This window comes from Pogoniulus pusillus, chromosome 40 (genome assembly GCF_015220805.1).
Source record: "Pogoniulus pusillus isolate bPogPus1 chromosome 40, bPogPus1.pri, whole genome shotgun sequence".
In the NCBI taxonomy this organism is placed as follows: Eukaryota; Metazoa; Chordata; class Aves; order Piciformes; family Lybiidae; genus Pogoniulus; species Pogoniulus pusillus.
The window spans coordinates 6,548,262-6,569,691 of NC_087303.1; the positions used below are offsets into that span (position 1 = coordinate 6,548,262).

The following is a 21,430-nucleotide window of genomic DNA, read 5'->3' on the forward strand; positions in this document are numbered from 1 at the left end:
CTGCAGCCCCCAGCACAGGCAGGACATGGAAGTGTTGGAGCCAGTGCAGAGGAGGCCACCAAGATGCTGAGAGGGCTGCAGCAGCTCTGCTCTGAGCACAGGCTGAGACAGTTGGGGCTGTGCAGCCTGGAGAGGAGAAGGCTTCCAGGAGAGCTTGGAGTGGCCTTGCAGGATCTGAAGGGGGCTGCAGGAGGGCTGGGGAGGGACTATTGAGAAGGTCTGGGAATGAGAGGAGGAAGAGGAATGGGTTTGGAGTGGCAGAAGGGAGATTGAAAGTGGATGTGAGGAAGAAGTTCTTGAAGGTGAGGGTGGTGAGACCCAGGCACAGGTTGAGGATGGTGAGACCCAGGCACAGGTTGAGGGTGCTGAGACCCAGGCACAGGTTTCCCAGGGAGGTTGTGGAGCACAGAAGCACCCAATGTGATCTTTGATCACATTGGGTGCTTCTGTGCTCCACAACCTCCCTGGAGGTGCTCAGGACCAGTCTGGATGAGTCCTTGAGTGACCTTTTCTAGCAGGAGCTGTCCCTGCCTATGGCAGAGGGGTTGGAACTGGCTGATCTTCGAGGTCCCTTCCAACCTAATCCATTCTATGACTCCCTCTGCTCCTGGCCTCAGCTCCTCAAGCTGTGGCTGCCCCTACCTTATCTGCTACTCACAGAGGGTCTGCTGTGCCCTGCCAGCTTGCCCAGCTGAGAACACCACCCACCAGCTGCAAGAAATGCCAGGAACAAGCCACACCTCGTCCTTAGCAAAAGAGAGAGATGACCTCAGGACTGTGCTAGACTTGAAGGGGGAAAAAGAAAAGGCAAGGGGAAAAAAAAGGGCTTTGTCAGCAGGTTACATCTATCCAATGCCTCCCTTTTCACTCCCAAAGACAGAACATCACATCCAAGCTGTTCTTTTAGCGTTTGAAAGCACCAGAAGCAAACCTCACATTTCCTGCCTGCTCTGTTTAACACAGGCAGAACCATCAGTACCCAACTGCAGCAGGGATCTCATCAGCTCCAAGCCAAAAGGCTCAGAAATCACAGAAACATACAAAGGTCCAGGCTGGAAGGGACTTCCAAAGGTCATCTAGTCCAGCCTCCACCTCCTGCAGTCAGCAGGGACATCCTTAAGTAGCCCAGGTTGTCCAGAGCTCTGTCAAGCCTCACCTCAAATATCACAGTACCACAGCATCACAGTGTCACAGTGTCACCAAGGTTGGAAGAGACCTCACAGATCATCAAGTCCAACCCTTTAGCACAGAGCTCAAGGCCAGACCATGGCACCAAGTGCCACGTCCAGTCCTGCCTTGAGCAGCTCCAGGGACGGCGACTCCACCACCTCCCCGGGCAGCCCATTCCAGTGGCCAATGACTCTCTCAGGGAAGAACTTTCTCCTCACCTCCAGCCTAAATCTCCCCTGGCACAGCCTGAGGCTGTGTCCTCTCCTTCTGGTGCTGGCCACCTGAGAGAAGAGAGCAACCTCCTCCTGGCCACAACCTCCCCTCAGGTAGTTGCAGACAGCAATGAGGTCTGCCCTGAGCCTCCTCTTCTCCAGGCTAACCAATCCCAGCTCCCTCAGCCTCTCCTCCTAGGGCTGTGCTCAAGGCCTCTCCCCAGCCTCGTCGCCCTTCTCTGGACACACTCAAGCATCTCAATGTCCCTCCTAAACTGGGGGGCCCAGAACTGAACACAGCACTCAAGGTGTGGTCTAAGCAGTGCAGAGTACAGGGGCAGAATGACCTCCCTGCTCCTGCTGGCCACACCATTGCTGATGCAGGCCAGGATGCCACTGGCTCTCTTGGCCACCTGGGCACACTGCTGGCTCATGTTCAATATCTTCTTCTAGAAAGTGTATTTCTGCTTCTGAAAGCTGGAGATGAGCATCTGCTACCGAGGGACAGGCAGCTCCCTCAGCTGACACTTCAGGCAGACCTGTGCCCAGCCATCTGCCTTCTTCCTCCCCTCCCAGACCTTCTGCAGGACATAAAATGCTGCAGTCCTGACCCAAGGAGTGAGAAAGGAGAGCAAGGATGGAACTATCAAACACCAACTGAGAGGAATTTAGGCCACAGCTTGAGTGCTGTGTCCAGGTCTGGGCTCCTCCATTGCAGAGAGATGTTGAGGTGCTGGAAGGTGTTGAGAGAAGGGCAGCAAGGCTGGGGAGGGGCCTGGAGCACAGCCCTGTGAGGAGAGGCTGAGGGAGCTGGGGGGGTGCAGCCTGCAGCAGAGGAGGCTCAGGGCAGAGCTCATTGCTGCCTGCAGCTGCCTGCAGGGAGGCTGTAGCCAGCTGGGGTTGGGCTCTGCTGCCAGGCAGCCAGGGCCAGAAGGGGACCCAGGCTGAAGCTGTGCCAGGGCAGGTTGAGGCTGGATGTGAGGAGGAAGTTGTTGTCAGAGAGAGTGATTGGCATTGGGATGGGCTGCCCAGGGAGGTGGTGGAGTGCCCATGGCTGGAGCTGCTTAAAAGGAGCCTGGAAGAAGCACTTAGTGCCAGGGGTTGGTTCATTAGCAGTTGGTAGGTGCCAGATTGGACTGGAGGGTCTCAAAGGTCTTTTCCATCCTGGTTAATGCTGTGATTCTGTGAATGTAAGGCAAGAGGGCAGAGGGATGCTCAGCCCCAGAGCAATGCAGAGTGGCAGAGCAGCAAAACCATCTCAGGAGGTAGAGCTTGGACTAGAAGTCAGCCCAAAGGACTCTTGACTGAAGGACACCATGAGACTGGCTGGAAAGATCAGCTCATATTTACTGTGAGACTGTGGCAGATCTTAAAGTCAACCTGCAGCTAGTGAGAAGCAGAAGGGCAGAATCCTCTGGCTTGGAAGAGACCTTTAAGTTCATCAGGCCCCACTGTAACCCAGCCCTGCAGGTCACCACTGGCCTCAGCACCACATCTGCACAGCCCTGAAACTCTTCCAGGGATGGGAACTCCACCACTGCCCTGAGCAGCCTGTTCTTGGCCTTGATAACACTCAAGAGGAAGAAATTGTTCCTCATGTCCAACCTAAACCTTCCCTGGCACAACTTGAGGCTGTTTCCTCTTGGCTTGTTGCTGGTTCATTGGTGCTGCAGATCCCAGGGGATGCAACTGACCCCATCCTGCCGGGGTGGGATGCCTGGTGGCAGGAGCTGTCCAAACCCCCACCTGGCTCCAACCTCCTCTCAGGGAGCTGTAGGGAGCAATGAAGTCTCTTCTCAGCCTCCTTTCCTGCAGACTGAACACCCCCAGCTCCCTCAGCTGCTCCTCACCAGCCCCTTCCCCAGCTTCATTGCCCTCCTCTGGCCCCAGCAGTTCACATCAGCAGAAGGTGCTAACTTCAGCTAAGGTCACACAAAACATTTCAAACAGGTGGCAGCCAAAACACAAGATCATAGAATCAGGCAGGGTGGAAGAGAGCTCCAAGATCACCCAGGCCAACCTAGCACCCAGCCCTGCCCAACCAACCAGACAATGGCTGCACTCAGTGCCCCAGCCAGGCTTGGCTTCAACACCTCCAGCCACAGCCACTCCACCACCTCCCTGGGCAGCCCATTCCAGTGCCAATCACTCTCTCTGACAACAACTTCCTCCTCACATCCAGCCTCAACCTGCCCTGGCACAGCTTCAGCCTCTGCCCCTTTCTTCTGGCCCTGGGTGCCTGGCAGCAGAGCCCAACCCCACCTGGCTACAGCCTCCCTGCAGGCAGCTGCAGGCAGCAATCAGCTCTGCCCTGAGCCTCCTCTGCTGCAGGCTGCACACCCCCAGCTCCCTCAGCCTCTCCTCACAGGGCTGTGCTCCAGGCCCCTCCTCAGCCTTGCTGCCCTTCTCTGGGCACCTTCCAGCACCTCAGCATCTCTCTGCAATGGAGGAGCCCAGAACTGGACACAGCACTCCAGGGGTGGCCTGAGCAGTGCTGAGCACAGGGGCACAAGAACCTCCCTTGTCCTGCTGCCCACACTGCTCCTGAGCCAGCCCAGGATGCCACTGGCTCTGCTGCCCACCTGGGCACACTGCTGCCTCATCTTCAGCTACTATCCACCAGTACCCCCAGGTCCCTTTCTTCCTGGCTGCTAAATCAGGATTGGACCTCACAGTGTCACAAAGAGAAGTGCTGCCCACCCCGAGGATCCCTCCATCAGAAGCTACAAATGAAGGAGCAAGGCTGAAGGCAGCTGGCACTGATCCTGGTAGCCAGACTTGGTGTAAACAGGAAAACTCACCTTTAGCACAAAAAGGGGCACTAAGGAGCATCTCCTGGAGCTAACCCACAAGAGTTCTGCTGCCAGAACTGATCCTGCAGGGTTTGTCTGTGCACCTGATGCTGTGGGACTTGCAAATCCCTCCCCAGCCTGCTGCTGTCTGCCTACAATTAAACTTTGTTTTCTGGGCTCTGACAACTTCCCCAGCTGCAGCTCAGCCTCACCTGGGCAGTCAGGCCCAGCAGAGCTGCAGCACAGCACCACACCAGGGGAAGGATTTGGACCTGTCAGATACCCTGAGCCACTCATGTCCTTCCTAAAGCTGACCTCAGGCATTCTTCAGCAGCCCTGGGTTACAGTTAATAAACACAGCCTCAGCCACACTGCTGTGAAGGTGCCCTCAGAGGAGAGCAGGGGTTCAGGAGCCAGGGGAGGGCAGACATGGAAAGCAACATTCACAGAATTACAGAATGAGTTAGGTGGGAAGAGACCCCCAAAGCTCATCCAGTCCCACCCCTGCAGCCAGCAGGGACATCCCCACCCAGAGCAGGCTGCTCACAGCCCCACACAGCCTCCCCTGCACTGCTGCCAGCCATGGGCAGCTCCCAGCTCTCTGGGCAGCCTGGCACAGGCTCTCCCCACCCTCACTGCCAAACATTTCTCCCTTCTCTCCACTCTCAAGCTCCTCTCTCACCTTCCAACCATCCCCCCTTGGCCTGGCCCAGCAGCTCCTGCTCACAGCTCTGGCCCCAGCTCTCTGCTGGGCCCTTCCAGCACTCCAAGGCCACCACAAGGTCTCCCTGCAGCCTTCTCTCCTCCAGCCTGCCCAAGCCCAACTCTCCCAGCCTGGCCTCACAGCAGAGCCCTGCCAGCCCTGCCAGCACTGCTGTGGCCTCCTCTGGCCCTGCCGCAGCAGCTCCCTGCCTGTGCTGTGCTGAGCACTCCAGAGCTGCCCCAGCACTGCAGGGAGGTCTCAGCAGAGCACAGCAGAGCAGAGGAGCAGAATCCCCTCCCTGCCCCTGCTGCTCACACTGCTGGCATCAGCCCAGGAGATGATTCAGCACATAGAGAGGCAGAACAAGTCCCTCAGGGTCACCACCTCCCTCACTGCTTCACTCAAAGCTGTCAGGGCACACAGAGCCCACCTGGAGCAGCTACTGGGTCCCTGTGCTGAGGGCTGAATCCCTGCAGCCACCAGGAAGCTGCTTTGATCCTCCCTTTTGCTCCTTGTCCGCTGGGGATCTGCTGGCTCAGTGAGACTGATGTCCTCTTCCAGCCCAAGCTGGACCCTGGCCAAGCTCATAACTCAGCTTTTGATGGACTAAGGAGAATTTTCATTCCATTCATTCCAAATCCTGACACGAGACAGCTCTCTGCAAGCTGAGCAGCTCTGAAGAAGCCAAGGAGAGGTGAAACTGCCAACGGTCAGAGCAGCGGCGAGGAGGGTCCCGCGGCACCCACGGCAGCAGGCAGACCTCAGCTGGGGGCAAAGCAACCTCTGCCCAGCAGCTTTTTCCTTCCACACCACCTGAACAACCCAAATATGGATCCCTGTTCTCATGGAGAACACTGAGATGGTCAGAGGCCAATGGGATGAGATTTAACAAGGCCAAGTGCAGGGTTCTGCACTTTGGCCACAACAACCCCAAGCAGTGCTATAGGCTGGGGACAGAGTGGCTGAGAGCAGCCAGGAGGAAAGGGACCTGGGGGTACTGATAGAGAGTAGGATGAAGATGAGGCAGCAGTGCCCAGGTGGCCAAGAGAGCCAATGGCATCCTGGCCTGCATCAGGAGCAGTGTGGCCAGTAGGAAAAGGGAGGTTCTTCTTCCCCTGTACTCAGCACTGCTCAGGCCACACCTTGAGTGCTGTGTCCAGTTCTGGGCTCCTAAATTCAAGAGAGATGTTGAGGTGCTGGAACATGTCCAGAGAAGGGCAATAAAGCTGGGGAGGGGCCTGGAGCACAAATCCTATGAGGAGAGGTTGAGGGAGCTGGGGTTGTTTAGCCTGGAGAAGAGGAGGCTCAGAGGTGATCTTATTACTGTCTACAACTACCTGAAGGGGCATTGTAGCCAGGTGGGGTTGGCCTCTTCTCCCAGGCAACCAGGAACAGAACAAGGGGACACAGTCTCAAGTTGTGCCAGGGTAGGTCTAGGCTGGATGTTAGGAAGAAGTTCTTCACAGAGAGAGTGATTGGCACTGGAATGGGCTGCCCAGGGAGGTGGTGGAGGCACCGTGCCTGGGGGTCTTTCAAGCAAAGCCTGGCTGAGGCACTTAGTGCCATGGTCTGGTTGACTGGATAGGGCTGGGGGATAGGTTGGACTGGATGAGCTTGGAGCTCTCTTCCAACCTGCTTGATTCTATGATTCTATGATTCAAGGCAAGTAAAGCCTGTTCACTGAGCATGATCACTTCATCACCCAAAGCATGAATGAATCCAAGCACTCAGAGAGAGCTTCCTCTGCCAGGATGAGACACTTCACTACCAAGCACGAAGCCAAACCTCTCCCACCACAACCTCAAACCTATGAATGTTTTAAGATGTTGCTGGCAAGATAAGAGGCTTGCTGCACAGCCTTCACCAGGGCACAGGCAGCAGCTCTTGGCTCCAACACTGGCAGGGCAGGAATGCAGCTTGAGAATGAATTGTTGTGATGCAGAGATTGGAGGCTGGAGAGAAGGGAGAAAGGATTGACACTGAGGGTGGGGAGAGCCTGGCCCAGGTCATCCAGAGAGGTGGGAGATGTCCCATCCCTGGAACTATTCCAGGTGAGGTGGTGGTCAGGGGAGTTAAATCCAGCCAGTCCCAAGTGGTGTGTTGGGAACACTTCTGTGGTGCTGCCCTTGGTGCAGACACAGAGTGTCAGCTGTGAGCTCCCAGGTGAAAGCAAGCTGGGAGGCAGTGCTGGCCTGTAGCAGGGCAGGAAGGCTCTGCAGAGGGACTTGGACAGATTGGATCCATGGCCAATGGTAATGGGATCAGCTTTGACAAGGCCAAATGCCAGGTCTGCACCTGGGTCACCACAGCCCCAGGCAATGCTGCAGGCTTGGGGCAGTGTGGCTGGAGAGCTGCTGGCAGAAAGGGGCCTGGGGGCTGTAATGGGCAAGCAGCAGTGTGCCCAGGTGGCCAAGAAAGCCAAAGGCTTCCTGGCTGGGATCAGGGATGCTGTGCCCAGCAGGAGCAGGGAGGGCATTGTGCCCTTGGGCTCTGCTCTGCTCAGGCCACACCTCGAGTGCTCTGCTCAGGTTTGGCCACCTCAGCACAAGAGAGCTGTGGAGGGGCTGGAGCCAGAGCACAGGAGGGCAGGGAAGCTGGCAAGGGCCTGGACAGTAAACCTGAGGAAGAACAACTGAAGGAGCTGGGGATGGGTAGTGTGAGGAAGAGGAGGCTGAGGGCAGACCTCATGGCTGCCTACAGCTACCTGAAAGGAGGTTGTGGGGAGCTTGGTGCTGGGCTCTGCTCACAGGCAATCAGGGTCAGAACAAGAGGGAATGGCCTCAAGCTGCCAATGGGGAGGCTCAGCCTGGACAGCAGGAAACATTTTCCCCAGCAAGAGTGGTCAGGCACTGGAAGGAGCTGCCCAGGGAGGTGCTGGAGTCACCAACCCTGGAGGTGTTTGAAGGTCGTTTGGATGTGGTGCTTGGGGAGATGGTTTGGGGTGAGCCTGGCAGAGCAGGGGTCTGGGTTGGGCTTGGTGCTCCTGAGGAGCTTTGCCCACTGGAATCTGTCTGTGATTCTGCTGCTCACTGTGAGCAACCTGCTCCAGCTGCAGATGTCCCTGCTGACTGCAGAGGGTTGGACTGGATGATCTTTAAAGGTCCTGTTCAACCCAAAACCAAAAGAGATGTCTTTCTGAGAGAGGCATAGCCTAGGCACAACTGCCTCCAGGAAACCCCTTCAAGACATCCCTCTGCAGCCCAACTCCCTGGTTCAGTTGCTACAACCCTTCTGCAGGACTGCAGCCTGCACAGCAAACACAGGAAGCTCTCAGGACCATCTTCTCTCAACACATTCTTGCTACCAACACTGCTATTGATCCCAACAAATATCCTCTGGCTTGCAAAAGTATCCCCAAAAATACACATTTAGAACTGTGTCACTTCATCATGGTCTGGGTTGGAAGAGACCTGCAAGCTCATCCAGTTCCAGCCCCTTGCCAGAAGGCAGAGACACTTCCCACTAGAGCAGCCTGCTCAAGCCCACATCCAACCTGGCCTTGAACACCTCCAGGGAGGAGGCATCCACAGCCTCCTGGGGTTTGCACTGTAAAGCACAGCTGAGAAACAGCAGAAACAGCACTCCTGCCTATTTTGTAACTGAATGCAGAGCTGTGTGGTCAGTAAGGGTTGCTTCAGCAGCTCAGGAACCACTGCTGGGTGCAGAGAGCACACAGCAAGGGAGGGTTGCTTCAGCAGCTCAGGAATCACTGCTGGGTGCAGGGAGCACACAGCAAGGGAGGGTTGCTTCAGCAGCTCAGGAACCACTGCTGGGTGCAGGGAGCACACAGCAAGGGAGGGTTGCACCAGCAGCTCAGGAATCACTGCTGGGTGCAGGATGCCCACAGCAAGGGAGGGTTGCTTCAGCAGCTCAGGAACCACTGCTGGGTGCAGGATGCCCACAGCAAGGGAGGGTTGCTTCAGCAGCTCAGGAACCACTGCTGGGTGCAGGGAGCACACAGCAAGGGCTGTGACACTGTGGTTCCTGCACACTCCAGCCTGCCTGAGCCTGAGGATGTGCTGCCCAGGAGCTATCTGAGCAGCAGGTACAGCTTTCCTCACTGGGCTTCGGGCTGGGACTAGTTAACAAGGAAAACAACGAGCCCAACTTCATGCTGTGATGACCAGACCTCAGCAGGTGCTTTCACTGTCTTCTTTCCCTGCATCCTCCAACGCTCCTAACAGGTGTGACAAAGTCTGCTGTGCCCCCAGGGGGGACCCACACAACGCTGCTGAAAAACGAGCAACCTGCTAAAAGGCAGCAGCAGCTGAGTGGAGCAGCACCTGCTCCTGAGTTAGACGTGAGAACAGCTCAGATGACACCAAGCTGGGAGCAGGTGTTGATCTGTTGGAAGGTAGCAGAGCCCTGCAGAGGGACCTGGCCAGGCTGCATGGGTGGGCAGAGGCCAAGGGGATGAGAATGAACAAGGCCAAGGGCAGGGTTCTGCACTTTGGCCACAACAACCCCAAGCAGCACTGCAGGCTGGGGCCAGAGTGGCTGAGAGCAGGCAGGCAGAGAGGGAGCTGGGGGTGCTGGGAGAGAGGAGCTGCAGAGGAGGCAGCAGTGCCCAGGTGGGCAGCAGAGCCAATGGCATCCTGGGCTGGCTCAGGAGCAGTGTGGGCAGCAGGACAAGGGAGGTTCTTGTGCCCCTGTGCTCAGCACTGGTCAGGCCACCCCTGGAGTGCTGTGTCCAGTTCTGGGGTCCTCAATTCAAGAGAGATGTTGAGGTGCTGGAAGGTGTTGAGAGAAGGGCAGCAAGGCTGGGGAGGGGCCTGGAGCACAGCCCTGTGAGGAGAGGCTGAGGGAGCTGGGGGGGTGCAGCCTGCAGCAGAGGAGGCTCAGGGCAGAGCTCATTGCTGCCTGCAGCTGCCTGCAGGGAGGCTGTAGCCAGGTGGGGTTGGGCTCTGCTGCCAGGCAGCCAGGGCCAGAAGAAGGGGACCCAGCCTGAAGCTGTGGCAGGGCAGGTTGAGGCTGGATGTTGTTAGGAAGTTGTTGTCAGAGAGAGTGATTGGCATTGGAATGGGCTGCCCAGGGAGGTGGTGGAGGCACCAACCCTGGAGGTGTTCAAGAAGAGCCTGGATGAGGCACTTAGTGCCATGGTCTGGTTGACTGGATAGGGCTGGGGGATAGGTTGGACTGGCTGAGCTTGGAGCTCTCTTCCAACCTGCTTGGTTCTATGATTCTATGATTGTACCTCACCACTGCCTTGACCCTGAGATGCAGCACAGCTGCTGCCTGCCTTTCAACAGTGCCTTCTGCTTCCAGCTGATGAAGAGCTCAGTGCAGAGCGAATCACCTCCTGGTGTCCTGTAAAGCCTTTGAGATCTTGTGAGGAGAAGCTGCTCTGCAGTTGCTCTTGAAGATATCTCCAAGACAGCAGAAGAGATAAATGCAGAGATGAAGCCACACTTCTGCAGGTAGTAGATAGCATTTTGAAAGCTGAGCTCTAATTTGTTTCTCAGGATGGATGCCAGTTGCAGAGGACAGCACAGGGAGAGCTCTTTGCTGGGTAACACAAGAAGTCAGAGATAAAGAGAGTCTTTCACACTGGGTAAGTACAATGGAACCGTTTGGGTTAAAAAGCATCTTTAAAGCTCACTGAGTCAAATCCCCTGCAGGGACATCCCCAACTAGAGCCCCAAACCTGCCCTGCACTGCTGCCAGCCATGGGCAGCTCCCAGCTCTCTGGGCAGCCTGGCACAGGCTCTCCCCACCCTCACTGCCAAACATTTCTCCCTTCTCTCCACTCTCAAGCTCCTCTCTCACCTTCCAACCATCCCCCCTTGGCCTGGCCCAGCAGCTCCTGCTCACAGCTCTGGCCCCAGCTCTCTGCTGGGCCCTTCCAGCACTCCAAGGCCACCACAAGGTCTCCCTGCAGCCTTCTCTCCTCCAGCCTGCCCAAGCCCAACTCTCCCAGCCTGGCCTCACAGCAGAGCCCTTCCAGCCCTGCCAGCACTGCTGTGGCCTCCTCTGGCCCTGCTGCAGCAGCTCCCTGCCTGTGCTGTGCTGAGCACTCCAGAGCTGCCCCAGCACTGCAGGGAGGTCTCAGCAGAGCACAGCACAGCAGAGGGGCAGAATCCCCTCCCTGCCCCTGCTGCTCACACTGCTGGGGATCAGCCCAGGATAGGGCTGGCCCTGGGTTGGCAGCTTCTCACCCACCACATAAACCTTCCTGTTCTCTTCCTTGCAAGAAGAAAATCGATTACTTTATGCCTTGATGTTTTCCCTATGGCTTGAGATGATGAACAATGATGTCCAATTTTGTGTTTCTCACTCCATTCCCCCTCACAGTTTTCACTTACACCACAATCCCTGCCACACCTTAGCAGCTCCTGGGAGGCCACTGCTGCCTCTCCCCAGGCACCATCTCATTCCACCCTGCTGTGGAGTAGGCAGAGTCACACTACCTTCAAACTTTGTTCTCATCAGACCCCACCTGCAGCCCTGGGGGCAGTTCTGGAGCCCCCAACACAAGCAGGACATGGAAGTGTTGGAGCCAGTGCAGAGGAGGCCACCAAGATGCTGAGAGGGCTGCAGCAGCTCTGCTCTGAGCACAGGCTGAGAGAGTTGGGGCTGTGCAGCCTGCAGAGGAGAAGGCTTCCAGGAGAGCTTGGAGTGGCCTTGCAGGATCTGAAGGGGGCTGCAGGAGGGCTGGGGAGGGACTATTGAGAAGGTCTGGGAATGGCAGGAGGAGGAGGAATGGGTTTGGAGTGGCAGAGGGGAGACTGAAAGTGGATGTTAGGAAGAAGTTCTTGAGAGTGAGAGTGGTGAGAGCCTGGCACAGGTTGAAGGTGGTAAGACCCTGGCACAGGTTTTCCAGGGAGGTTGTGGAGCACAGAAGCACCCAATGTGATCTTTGATCACATTGGGTGCTTCTGTGCTCCACAACCTCCCTGGAGGTGTTCAGGACCAGGCTTGATGAGGCCTTGAGTGACCTGTTTTAGCAGGAGCTGTTCCTGCCTATAGCAGGAGGTTGGAGCTTGCTGAGCTTTGAGGTCCCTTCCAACCTAACCCATTCTATGATTCTAAACCACCTCCTGCACTGAAAGTCTTTGAGCCAGCCCAGACCAGGTTGTTGTCCCTCGGATTGCTTCTATCCATCAGCCCTTGAACACAATAAGGAGACCTTCTTGTGGCCATTCAGTATCTGAAGGGGGCTCCAAAAAAGCTGGGGAGGGACTTTGGAGGCTGTGAGGGAGTGCCAGGCCTGGGGGGGATAGAGCAAAACTGGAGGTGGAGAGAGTGAGGCTGGAGGTGAGGAGGAAGTTGTTGGTGATGAAAGTGGTGAGAGGCTGGAATGGGTTGCCCAGGGAGGGGGTTGAGGCCCCATGGCTGGAGGTGTTTGAGGCCAGGCTGGCTGAGGCTGTGGTCAGGCTGCTCTAGGGTAGGGTGTCCCTGGGCATGGCAGGGGGTTGGCACTGCCTGCTCCTTGTGGTCCCTTCCAACCCTGCCTGATTCTGTGATTCTAACATCAGTGGCAGGGACTCCAGAGCTGCTTGAGAACAAAAAGCTTCCCTGCTTCAAGGAGCAGTTCAGGCAATTTCCTGTCCTCCCTAAGGAACTGAATCCCCAACTGCTGCTGCAGGACTCAAGCTGCCCACGAGTGCCAGCAGGGACCTGGCTAAAGGCTCTCTCTGCTGAGGATCAGGCTGCTCAAACCCAGCCCTCTGCAGTCACTGACACTCAGGCCCACTGCAGGAGCAATCATCTCTTAAAGCTCTGGAGGTTTGTAAAAGAAACAAAAGTGGCTACTGAGTGAACTGTAATTGTTCCAATACTCCTGGGTTGGGGTTTTTTTTTCCCCCTCTTCATTACTCTGATGACTAAGAACCACAACCAGATGCTGGTAGGAAGCTCTCTCAGTACAAAGGAATTCAAGGACCAGCTGACTTTTATTTACATCTAACATGGGATACCCTGTGGCTGCTGGAGCCTGCTGGAAACCATGAAGACAGCACAGAAACACAGTGTCAGGGGCTGGAAGGGTGCTCAGGAGATCATCCAGTCCAACCCCCAGGGAAAACAAGGTGCTGACTGTGAGGTACCCTTGCTGTGCCACTGCCTGAACCTACCAGCAACAGGGCACAAAGCACAGGGGCTGGGAGATCCCTGGATCCCAGCAAGCTGGGGGTGCTGACTGTGAGGTACCCTTGCTGTGCCACTGCCTGAACCTACCAGCAACAGGGCACAAAGCACAGGGGCTGGGAGATCCCTGAATCCCAGCAAGCTGGGGGTGCTGACTGTGAGGTACCCTTGCTGTGCCACTGCCTGAACCTACCAGCAACAGGGCACAAAGCACAGGGGCTGGGAGATCCCTGGATCCCAGCAGGCTGGGGGTGGGAAGGGACCTCCAGAAATCATCTAGTCTAAGCTGTCTGCCAACACAGAGGTACCCACAGCAGCTTGCCTGGGGCTGAGAGGGAGTTTAATCAGTGTTTATAAACATCTGAGGTTGGGGGTCAGGAGCTGGGGGGGGACACAGGCTCTAGGGGGCAGGGGGCAGGGGACAGGCTCTGCTCATGGCTCCCTGGGCTAGGACAAGCAGCAGTGGATGGAAGCTGCAGCACAGGAGGTTCCAGCTCAGCACAAGGGGGAACTTCTTGCCTGGAAGGGTCCCAGAGCCTGGCACAGGCTGCCCAGAGAGGGTGTGGAGTCTCCTCTGGAGCCTTTCCAGCCCTGTCTGGATGTGTTCTGTGTGCCCTGAGCTAGATTGTGTGGTCCTGCTCTGGCAGGGGGGGGGTTGGACTCAATGATCTCCTTGGGTGCCTTCCAACCCCTAATATCCTGTGATCACAATGGCCAGGTGGGTTTGGAAGCTCTCCAGAGAAGGAGACTCCACAACCTCTCTGGGCAGCCTGCTCCAGGCCTCCAGCAGCCTCTCAGCAAAAGGAGGAAGCAAATCCACAGCACATCCATCCAGCTGCCCAGGCAGGTCCTTGAGCTGACAAAACTCATCCAGCCCATGGCAGCAGCACTCCACTTGAACACTGAAGCCACAAAAAGTGCAGCTTCACCATTTCTCCTTCTTTCCCACTAGAGACATCCTTGGGGAACTATCCTTGCCTGCACTGCCTCTGGTCCGGTTCCAGTTCCACCCACATCTGGGCTCACTTGGGAACTAAATGCAGCACAGCCTGTCTCGGGTCAGGCAGTGACCCTGAACAGAAATAGCTCTGGCAGAAAGCTGGATTTATGGAATAGGGTGGAGCCCATCCAAGTGTCAGCCCAACAAACCTGGCCCTTGCAGTTAACGAGAGAGCAGCAGCGACCTCCCCGTGCCGTGTGCGAGCGGCACACGGGCAGCTGGTGCCACCCACACAGCCTGGCAGCACCAACCCAGCACAGCTCACCTCCTGGGCTGTCATTTGGGGCTGACACAACTACAAGTGAAGCAGCAGCAGCAGCAGGAGTTTATTACTGCCTCCAAAGCAGGAAACAGAAGAGAGGCAAACGCTGCCCCGAGAGCTGTAGAGCAGCAAAGCTTGGGGCAGCCGCCCAGAGCCACAGCTCCAGCAGCAGTGTCAAACAGGGCCCTCAAAAGCCACCCTTATGGTCAAGTCCAGGTGGCCTTCCCCAGGACAAGCCTCAAGTCAGGGGCTGAGAGCAGCATGGGCAGAAAAAGTCCCCACCCGTTTTTTTACCAGGAGATGATCGTTGCCCACTGCAGACTGCAGCAACCTCAACGCCAGGAGAAGCTTATTGGCAGTGAGGGTGCAGAGCCCTGGAGCAGGTTGCCCAGAGAGGCTGTGTGGAGTCTCCTCTCTCTCTGAACATGAGCCAGCAGTGTGCCCAGGTGGCCAAGAGAGCCAGTGGCATCCTGGCCTGCATCAGCAATGGTGTGGCCAGCAGGAGCAGGGAGGTCATTCTGCCCCTGTACTCTGCACTGCTTAGACCACACCTTGAGTGCTGTGTTCAGTTCTGGGCCCCCCAGTTTAGGAGGGACATTGAGATGCTTGAGTGTGTCCAGAGAAGGGCAACGAGGCTGGGGAGAGGCCTTGAGCACAGCCCTACGAGGAGAGGCTGAGGGAGCTGGGATTGGTTAGCCTGGAGAAGAGGAGGCTCAGGGCAGACCTTATTGCTGTCTACAACTACCTTGAAGGGCAGCAGAACTCTGCCTGCAAGCTGCAGACCAGAGCTGGAGGAATGCCCCAAGCTGCAGCCTGAAATCATCACAGGGAAAGGCTTGGGTCTGAGTATCAGTGGCCATGACACATCCCTGGGCAACCTGTTCCAGTCTCTCCCCACCCTCACTGTGCAGAACTCCCTCCTGATGCCCAACCTAACTCTGCCCTGCTCCAGTTCCAAACCACTGCCCTCGTCCTATCCCCACAGGCCCTTCTGAACAGTCCCTCCCCAGCCTGCCTGCAGCTCCCCTTCAGATGTTGAAATGCTGCTCTAAGGTCTCCCCAGAGCCTGAACAGCCTCAGCTCCTCCAGCCTGTCTTCAGCAGAGAGGTTCTACAGCACCATGATCATCTCTGTGGCCCTCCTCTGGACCTGCTCCAGCAGCCTGCTCTAGCTGTTGGTATCCCTGTTCAGTGCAGGGCTGTTGGACAAGATGACCTGAGAGTCTTTTCCAACCTGGATGTCTCTGATTCTGTGACCTTTGAGGGTCTCTTCCAGCCTGGTGCAATCTGTAACCTGTCATCCTGGAGTGAAAGAGATTCTTGGCTGTGCACTGGGGACAGCAGGGATGGTCAGACCACAACCAGCACACAGCAGGGCAAAATAAATCAACCTGTGAATCAATTGGAAGGATCCAGAAGTTCTAACTTGTCCTACTCATCCTCTTTCATGTCAGCCCAGCAGTGCAAGGCACCTCCTCATTCACTCCCAAACACACTCTAGTACCTAACAATTGCTTTCCAATGCCTCCACCTAACAATCTGTTTCCAACACTTCCTTTAGATTCTCAGCTCACAGCAACCAACCAACAAACAACAACCCCAAGATCAAACTGCTGCCTGCAGGTTTCCTACCACTCACAGGGAGTTTGCTTTTCAGCTCTGCAAGCCTCAGGCTGTGCAGAAATGAGACACATGTAAGCTTCAAGAGCCACCAGAGCCATACTGAAACCTGACATCTCCTCAGCTCTTCATGTCATGTTTTCTCCTTAGCATTCAAACACAAACTCCCTTTCTACCCAAACAAAGCCCCCAAGTACCAACCAGAAATAGCATCACACATGTGGGCTGTTACTGTGTCCCACACTGCCAGGGCCTGAGCCTGCACCTTGCAGCAGCACAGACCCCAGCAGGCAGCTGTGGAGCACAAAGATTCCTGATCAAGCAGTGATTGATGCAGCCAGACCTCGAACTCAACAGATTCCATCCAGAGAAGACATCACAGTTGCCTGCAGGACCTTAAGTTTCTCCTTCCTTGGCAGTTCTATAGCAGTCAAGGAAGCTTAGGTCACCTCTCTTCCCTTGGCTGTGCCAGAGCTGCTGTCCCACAGCTGCACAGCCCTGACAAGTTGCTGCTTCCATCCATCTCCAGAGTGGCAGAACACTTTGGTTTGGAAGAGACCTTAGAGATCAAGTTCCAACCTCACTGCCATGGGCAGGGACAGCTCCCACCAGCCCAGGGTGCTCAAGGCTCTGACCACAGGTGCAGGCAAGGAATGAACAGTAAAGCCTGAGCAAAAACAGAGGGTGACACCCAACAGACAGCCACTAAGTCACAGTTTTATCCCCAAAGGCTTCCCCTTGGTAAATGTCAAATCCTTGCAGGAGCAGGGGCCTGGCTCAGGGGCAGTGTGGCCAGCAGGACAGGGAAGGTTCTTCTGCCCTGCGCTCAGCTTGAGTGCTGTGTCCAATTCTGGGCTCTTCAATTCCAGAGAGATGTTGAGGTGCTGGAAGGTGTCCAGAGAGGGGCAGCAGTGTGCCCAGGTGGGCAGCAGAGCCAATGGCATCCTGGGCTGGCTCAGGAGCAGTGTGGGCAGCAGGACAAGGGAGGTTCTTCTGCCCCTGGGCTCAGCACTGCTCAGGCCACCCCTGGAGTGCTGCGTCCAGTTCTGGGCTCCTCCATTGCAGAGAGATGCTGAGGTGCTGGAAGGTGTTTGGAGAAGGGCAGCAAGGCTGGGGAGGGGCCTGGAGCACAGCCCTGTGAGGAGAGGCTGAGGGAGCTGGGGGGGTGCAGCCTGCAGCAGAAGAGGCTCAGGGCAGAGCTCATTGCTGCCTGCAGCTGCCTGCAGGGAGGCTGTAGCCAGGTGGGGTTGGGCTCTGCTGCCAGGCAGCCAGGGACAGAAGAAGGGGACCCAGGCTGAAGCTGTGCCAGGGCAGGTCTAGGCTGGCTGTGAGGAGGAAGTTGTTGGCAGAGAGAGTGATTGGCACTGGAATGGGCTGCCCAGGGAGGTGGTGGAGTGGCTGTGGCTGGAAGTGTTGCAGCCAAGCCTGGCTGGGGCACTTAGTGCCATGGTCTGGTCTCTCCTCACAGGGCTGTGCTCCAGGCCCCTCCCCAGCCTTGCTGCCCTTCTCTCAACACCTTCCAGCACCTCAACATCCCTCTGGAATTGCAGAGCCCAGACCTGGTCACAGCACTCAAGCTGCGGCCTGAGCAGTGCTGAGCACAGGAGCAGAAGCACCTCCCTGCTCCTGCTGCCCACACTGCTCCTGCCACCCACGAAGCCCTGAAGATGTCCACGCTGTGAGCTCGCCCCAGGGAACAGCTGCGAGGCTGCAGCAGCCTTGGACTTGGTGACTTTTTATTGCTGGTATTTTCTCCCCACCTCGAACAGATGTCAGCACAGGTGTAAGAGGGGAATTGCGCAAGAGGGGCCAGGACGAGAGGAAACAACCTAAAGCTGTGCTAGGGGAGGTTTAGGTTGGACACAAGGAACAATTTCTTTCCCCTTGAGGGTTGTCCAGGCCTGGCCCAGGCTGCCCAGGGCAGCAGTGGGGTGCCCATGCCTGGAGGGGCTGCCAAGCTGTGGAGATCGCAGAAGCACTGAACATAAAAGGTTGGAAGGGACCTGCAGGGATCACTGAGTCCAACCCCCCCTGCCAAAGCAGCATCACCCAGGGGAGTCAGCATCAAAACGCATCCAGGTGGGGTGGAAAGGCTCCGGAGAAGGAGAGTCTCACAGTATCATCAGGGCTGGAAGAGACCTCACAGCTCATCCAGTCCAACCCTTTAGCACAGAGCTCAAGGCCAGACCATGGCACCAAGTGCCACGTCCAGTCCTGCCTTGAACAGCTCCAGGGACGGCGACTCCACCACCTCCCCGGGCAGCCCATTCCAGTGGCCAATGACTCTCTCAGGGAAGAACTTTCTCCTCACCTCCAGCCTAAATCTCCCCTGGCACAGCCTGAGGCTGTGTCCTCTCCTTCTGGTGCTGGCCACCTGAGAGAAGAGAGCAACCTCCTCCTGGCCACAACCTCCCCTCAGGTAGTTGCAGACAGCAATAAGGTCTGCCCTGAGCCTCCTCTTCTCCAGGCTAACCAATCCCAGCTCCCTCAGCCTCTCCTCCTAGGGCTGTGCTCAAGGCCTCTCCCCAGCCTCGTTGCCCTTCTCTGGACACGCTCAAGCATCTCAGTGTCCCTCCTAAACTGGGGGGCCCAGAACTGAACACAGCACTCAAGGTGTGGTCTAAGCAGTGCAGAGTACAGGAGCAGAATGACCTCCCTGCTCCTGCTGGCCACACCATTGCTGATGCAGGCCAGGATGCCACTGGCTCTCTTGGCCACCTGGGCACACTGCTGGCTCATGTTCAGAGAGAGAGGAGACTCCACACAGCCTCTCTGGGCAGCCTGCTCCAGGGCTCTGCACCCTCACTGCCAATAAGCTTCTCCTGGCGTTGAGCCGAAACCTTCTCTGCTCAACTTCGTCCTGCCGCTGCAGAGCACCCAAAAGCCTTAACTACAGCCGAAGGGAACCAGTCCTGCTCTTACACCTGACATGGGACATGGATCGGCACAGAAAACAGCGGCGCTGAGGGCCGGGGGCCAGCGGCAGCCAGGGCTAAGGATGGGGCTCGCTGCTCTGAGCAGCCTTCCCCAGCCAAAGCGTGCCCGAGGCGGAGGAGCTCTGACGGGCAGGAGAAAGGAGACCTCTCCCGAAGGCTGGCAGCGCTCAGGAGCCCCAGAAGCAGGGCTCGGTGCCCCCTGCCTGCCCCCTGGCCGCACCAGGGCTGACTCCGGTATCCTGCTGTCAGCCCCAGGCCCTCGCCCGGCGCTGTCTCGGCTGTGCCGCGGGGCTGGGGCAGGGCAGGGGCGGGCGGAGGGGCCGCTGCCCGCCGGTCCCCCCTCAGCGCCGGAGCCCTTCGACTCCTTCGCCCAGCACCGCGCAACCCCCTCCCCACCCCGGCTACCGACCTGACAACGAGACGGTGAAGCGCCCGGAGGCACCCTCACAGCCCCCGGAACACCCCAGCGGCAGCGGGGGGTGCGTGTGTGTCCCACCGCCTTCCCCGCTCCCAACACCGCCCCGGTGCCTCCCTCCCTGCCTCCCTGCCTCCCTCGGCGCCGCTCAGCGCTCACCGCAAGCGGAGGTTAGCCATGAACTCCGGCATGGTGACGGCGTCCATCAGCACAAAGTCGGCTTTGCCGAACTCCAGGCTCTCCTGCTCCGCCATGGCGGTGACGGTGCCGGGCTGTGCCCCGGCGCGGCAGGGACGGGACACGGAGCAGAGCCGGGGGGGGGTGCCCGCTCCGAGCCTGCCGGGCCCCGCCTCACCTGCCTGCGGTGGGGGGGGGCCGGCGGGCACCAAGCGGGCACCGGAGCGCGGCGCCACCTAGCGGCCAGCGGGGAGAGTCACAGCACGGCCCCGCCCCGAGGCCGGCCCAGAGGGCGGCACTGGGCAACGTCGCCCCCTGCCGGAGGGGAAGCGTTAATGCACCGGGGGAGCCTCACCAGTATTGGAGGGGTCATAGTCTGTACTAGGAGCCTCACCAGTATGGGAGGGAGCATAGCTTGTATTGGGATGCTCACCAGTATGGGGGGGGCATAGTCTGTACTGGGAGCCTCACCAGTATGGGGGGGCATAGTCTGTACTGGGAGCCTCACCAGTATGGGGGGGGCATAGTCTGTACTGGGAGCCTCACCAGTATGGGGGGGGGGGACATAGCTTGTATTGGGATGCTCACCGGTATGGGGGGGCATAGTCTGTACTGGGAGCCTCACCAGTATGGGGAGGAGCATAGCTTGTATTGGGATGCTCACCAGTATGGGGGTGGCCGTAGTCTGTACTGGGAGCCTCACCAGTATGGGGGGGGGGGGGACATCGCTTGTAATGGGACGCTCACTGGTATGGGGGGGCATAGTCTGTACTGGGAGCCTCACCAGTATGGGGGGGGAATAGTCTGTACTGGGAGCCTCACCAGTATGGGGGGGGCATAGTCTGTACTGAGAGCCTCACCAGTATGGGGGGGCATAGCTTGTACTGAGAGCCTCACCAGTATGGGGGGGCATAGTCTGTACTGAGAGCCTCACCAGTATGGGGGGGCATAGTCTGTACTGGGAGCCTCACCAGTATGGGGGGGCATAGCTTGTACTGGGAAACACACCAGCAGAGGGATCATTGCTTGTACCACCTGGAGCCTCACCAGTATAGGGGGGGCATAGCTTATATAGGGGCAGCTTCACCAGTACAGGGAGGTCACATCCTGCATCCAGGGAACCTTACCAGTATGGGGAGGTCACATCCTGCACCCAGGGAACCTCACCAGTGCAGGGAAGTCACATCCTGCCCTGGAGGAACCTCTCCATGGTGAGAAGGGCACAGCCTGCACTGGAGGAACCCAATAGCATGGGGACACATCCTGTACCCAGGGGAAGCCTCCAGCACAGCTGCTCTGGGTTCACAGCCCACACCTGGATAGATCCCCCCACCTCAGGATGCTTCAGGGGTGGGGGTCCTGCAGGACCACATTCTCGACCCAAGCATGCTCAAGCAAACACCCTGCAGAATGGGTGCTGCACCCCAGGGACACCCCACACCCCTTTGCAACCCCCCCGTACTCACAACTTGGGATGGGGCCACATCCTGCACCCACTGACCCCCTTATGCAGTACCCCATTGGTCCTGCAACTGGAGACCCCCTACCATTGGATGCCACTAGGCAGAAACAGATCCTGCCCCCAGGGAAAACTCCATTCTAGAGTCCCAGGGGTCAGAACAAGATCATAAATCAGAGAACCAAGCAGGCTGGCAGAGAGCTCCAAGCTCCTGCAGCCCAACCTAGCACCCAGCCCTGCCCAACCAACCAGACCATGGCACTCAGTGCCCCAGCCAGGCTTGGCTGCAACACCTCCAGCCACAGCCACTCCACCACCTCCCTGGGCAGCCCATTCCAATGCCAATCACTCTCTCTGCCAGGAACTTCCTCCTCACATCCAGCCCAGACCTGCCCTGGCACAGCTTCAGCCTCTGTCCCTTTGTTCTGTCCCTGGCTGCCTGGCAGCAGAGCCCAACCCCACCTGGCTACAGCCTCCCTGCAGGCAGCTGCAGGCAGCAATGAGCTCTGCCCTGAGCCTCCTCTGCTGCAGGCTGCACCCCCCCAGCTCCCTCAGCCTCTCCTCACAGGGCTGTGCTCCAGGCCCCTCCCCAGCCTTGCT

General features: G+C 57.7%; 1 protein-coding gene across 3 annotated transcripts in view; it reads right to left on the reverse strand.

Moving 5' to 3' along the window:
* Nucleotides 1-19,545, reverse strand: part of MYO1D (myosin ID) — a 271,655-nt gene extending 252,110 nt beyond the window's left edge. For all 3 annotated transcript variants that reach the window (XM_064174228.1, XM_064174227.1, XM_064174229.1), the window contains exon 1: nucleotides 19,354-19,545. In XM_064174228.1, the coding sequence (XP_064030298.1) occupies nucleotides 19,354-19,448 (95 nt within the window). In that variant the 5' untranslated portion in view covers nucleotides 19,449-19,545. The remainder of the gene's footprint in view (nucleotides 1-19,353) is intronic.
* Between the last annotated feature and the right edge of the window lie 1,885 nt (nucleotides 19,546-21,430).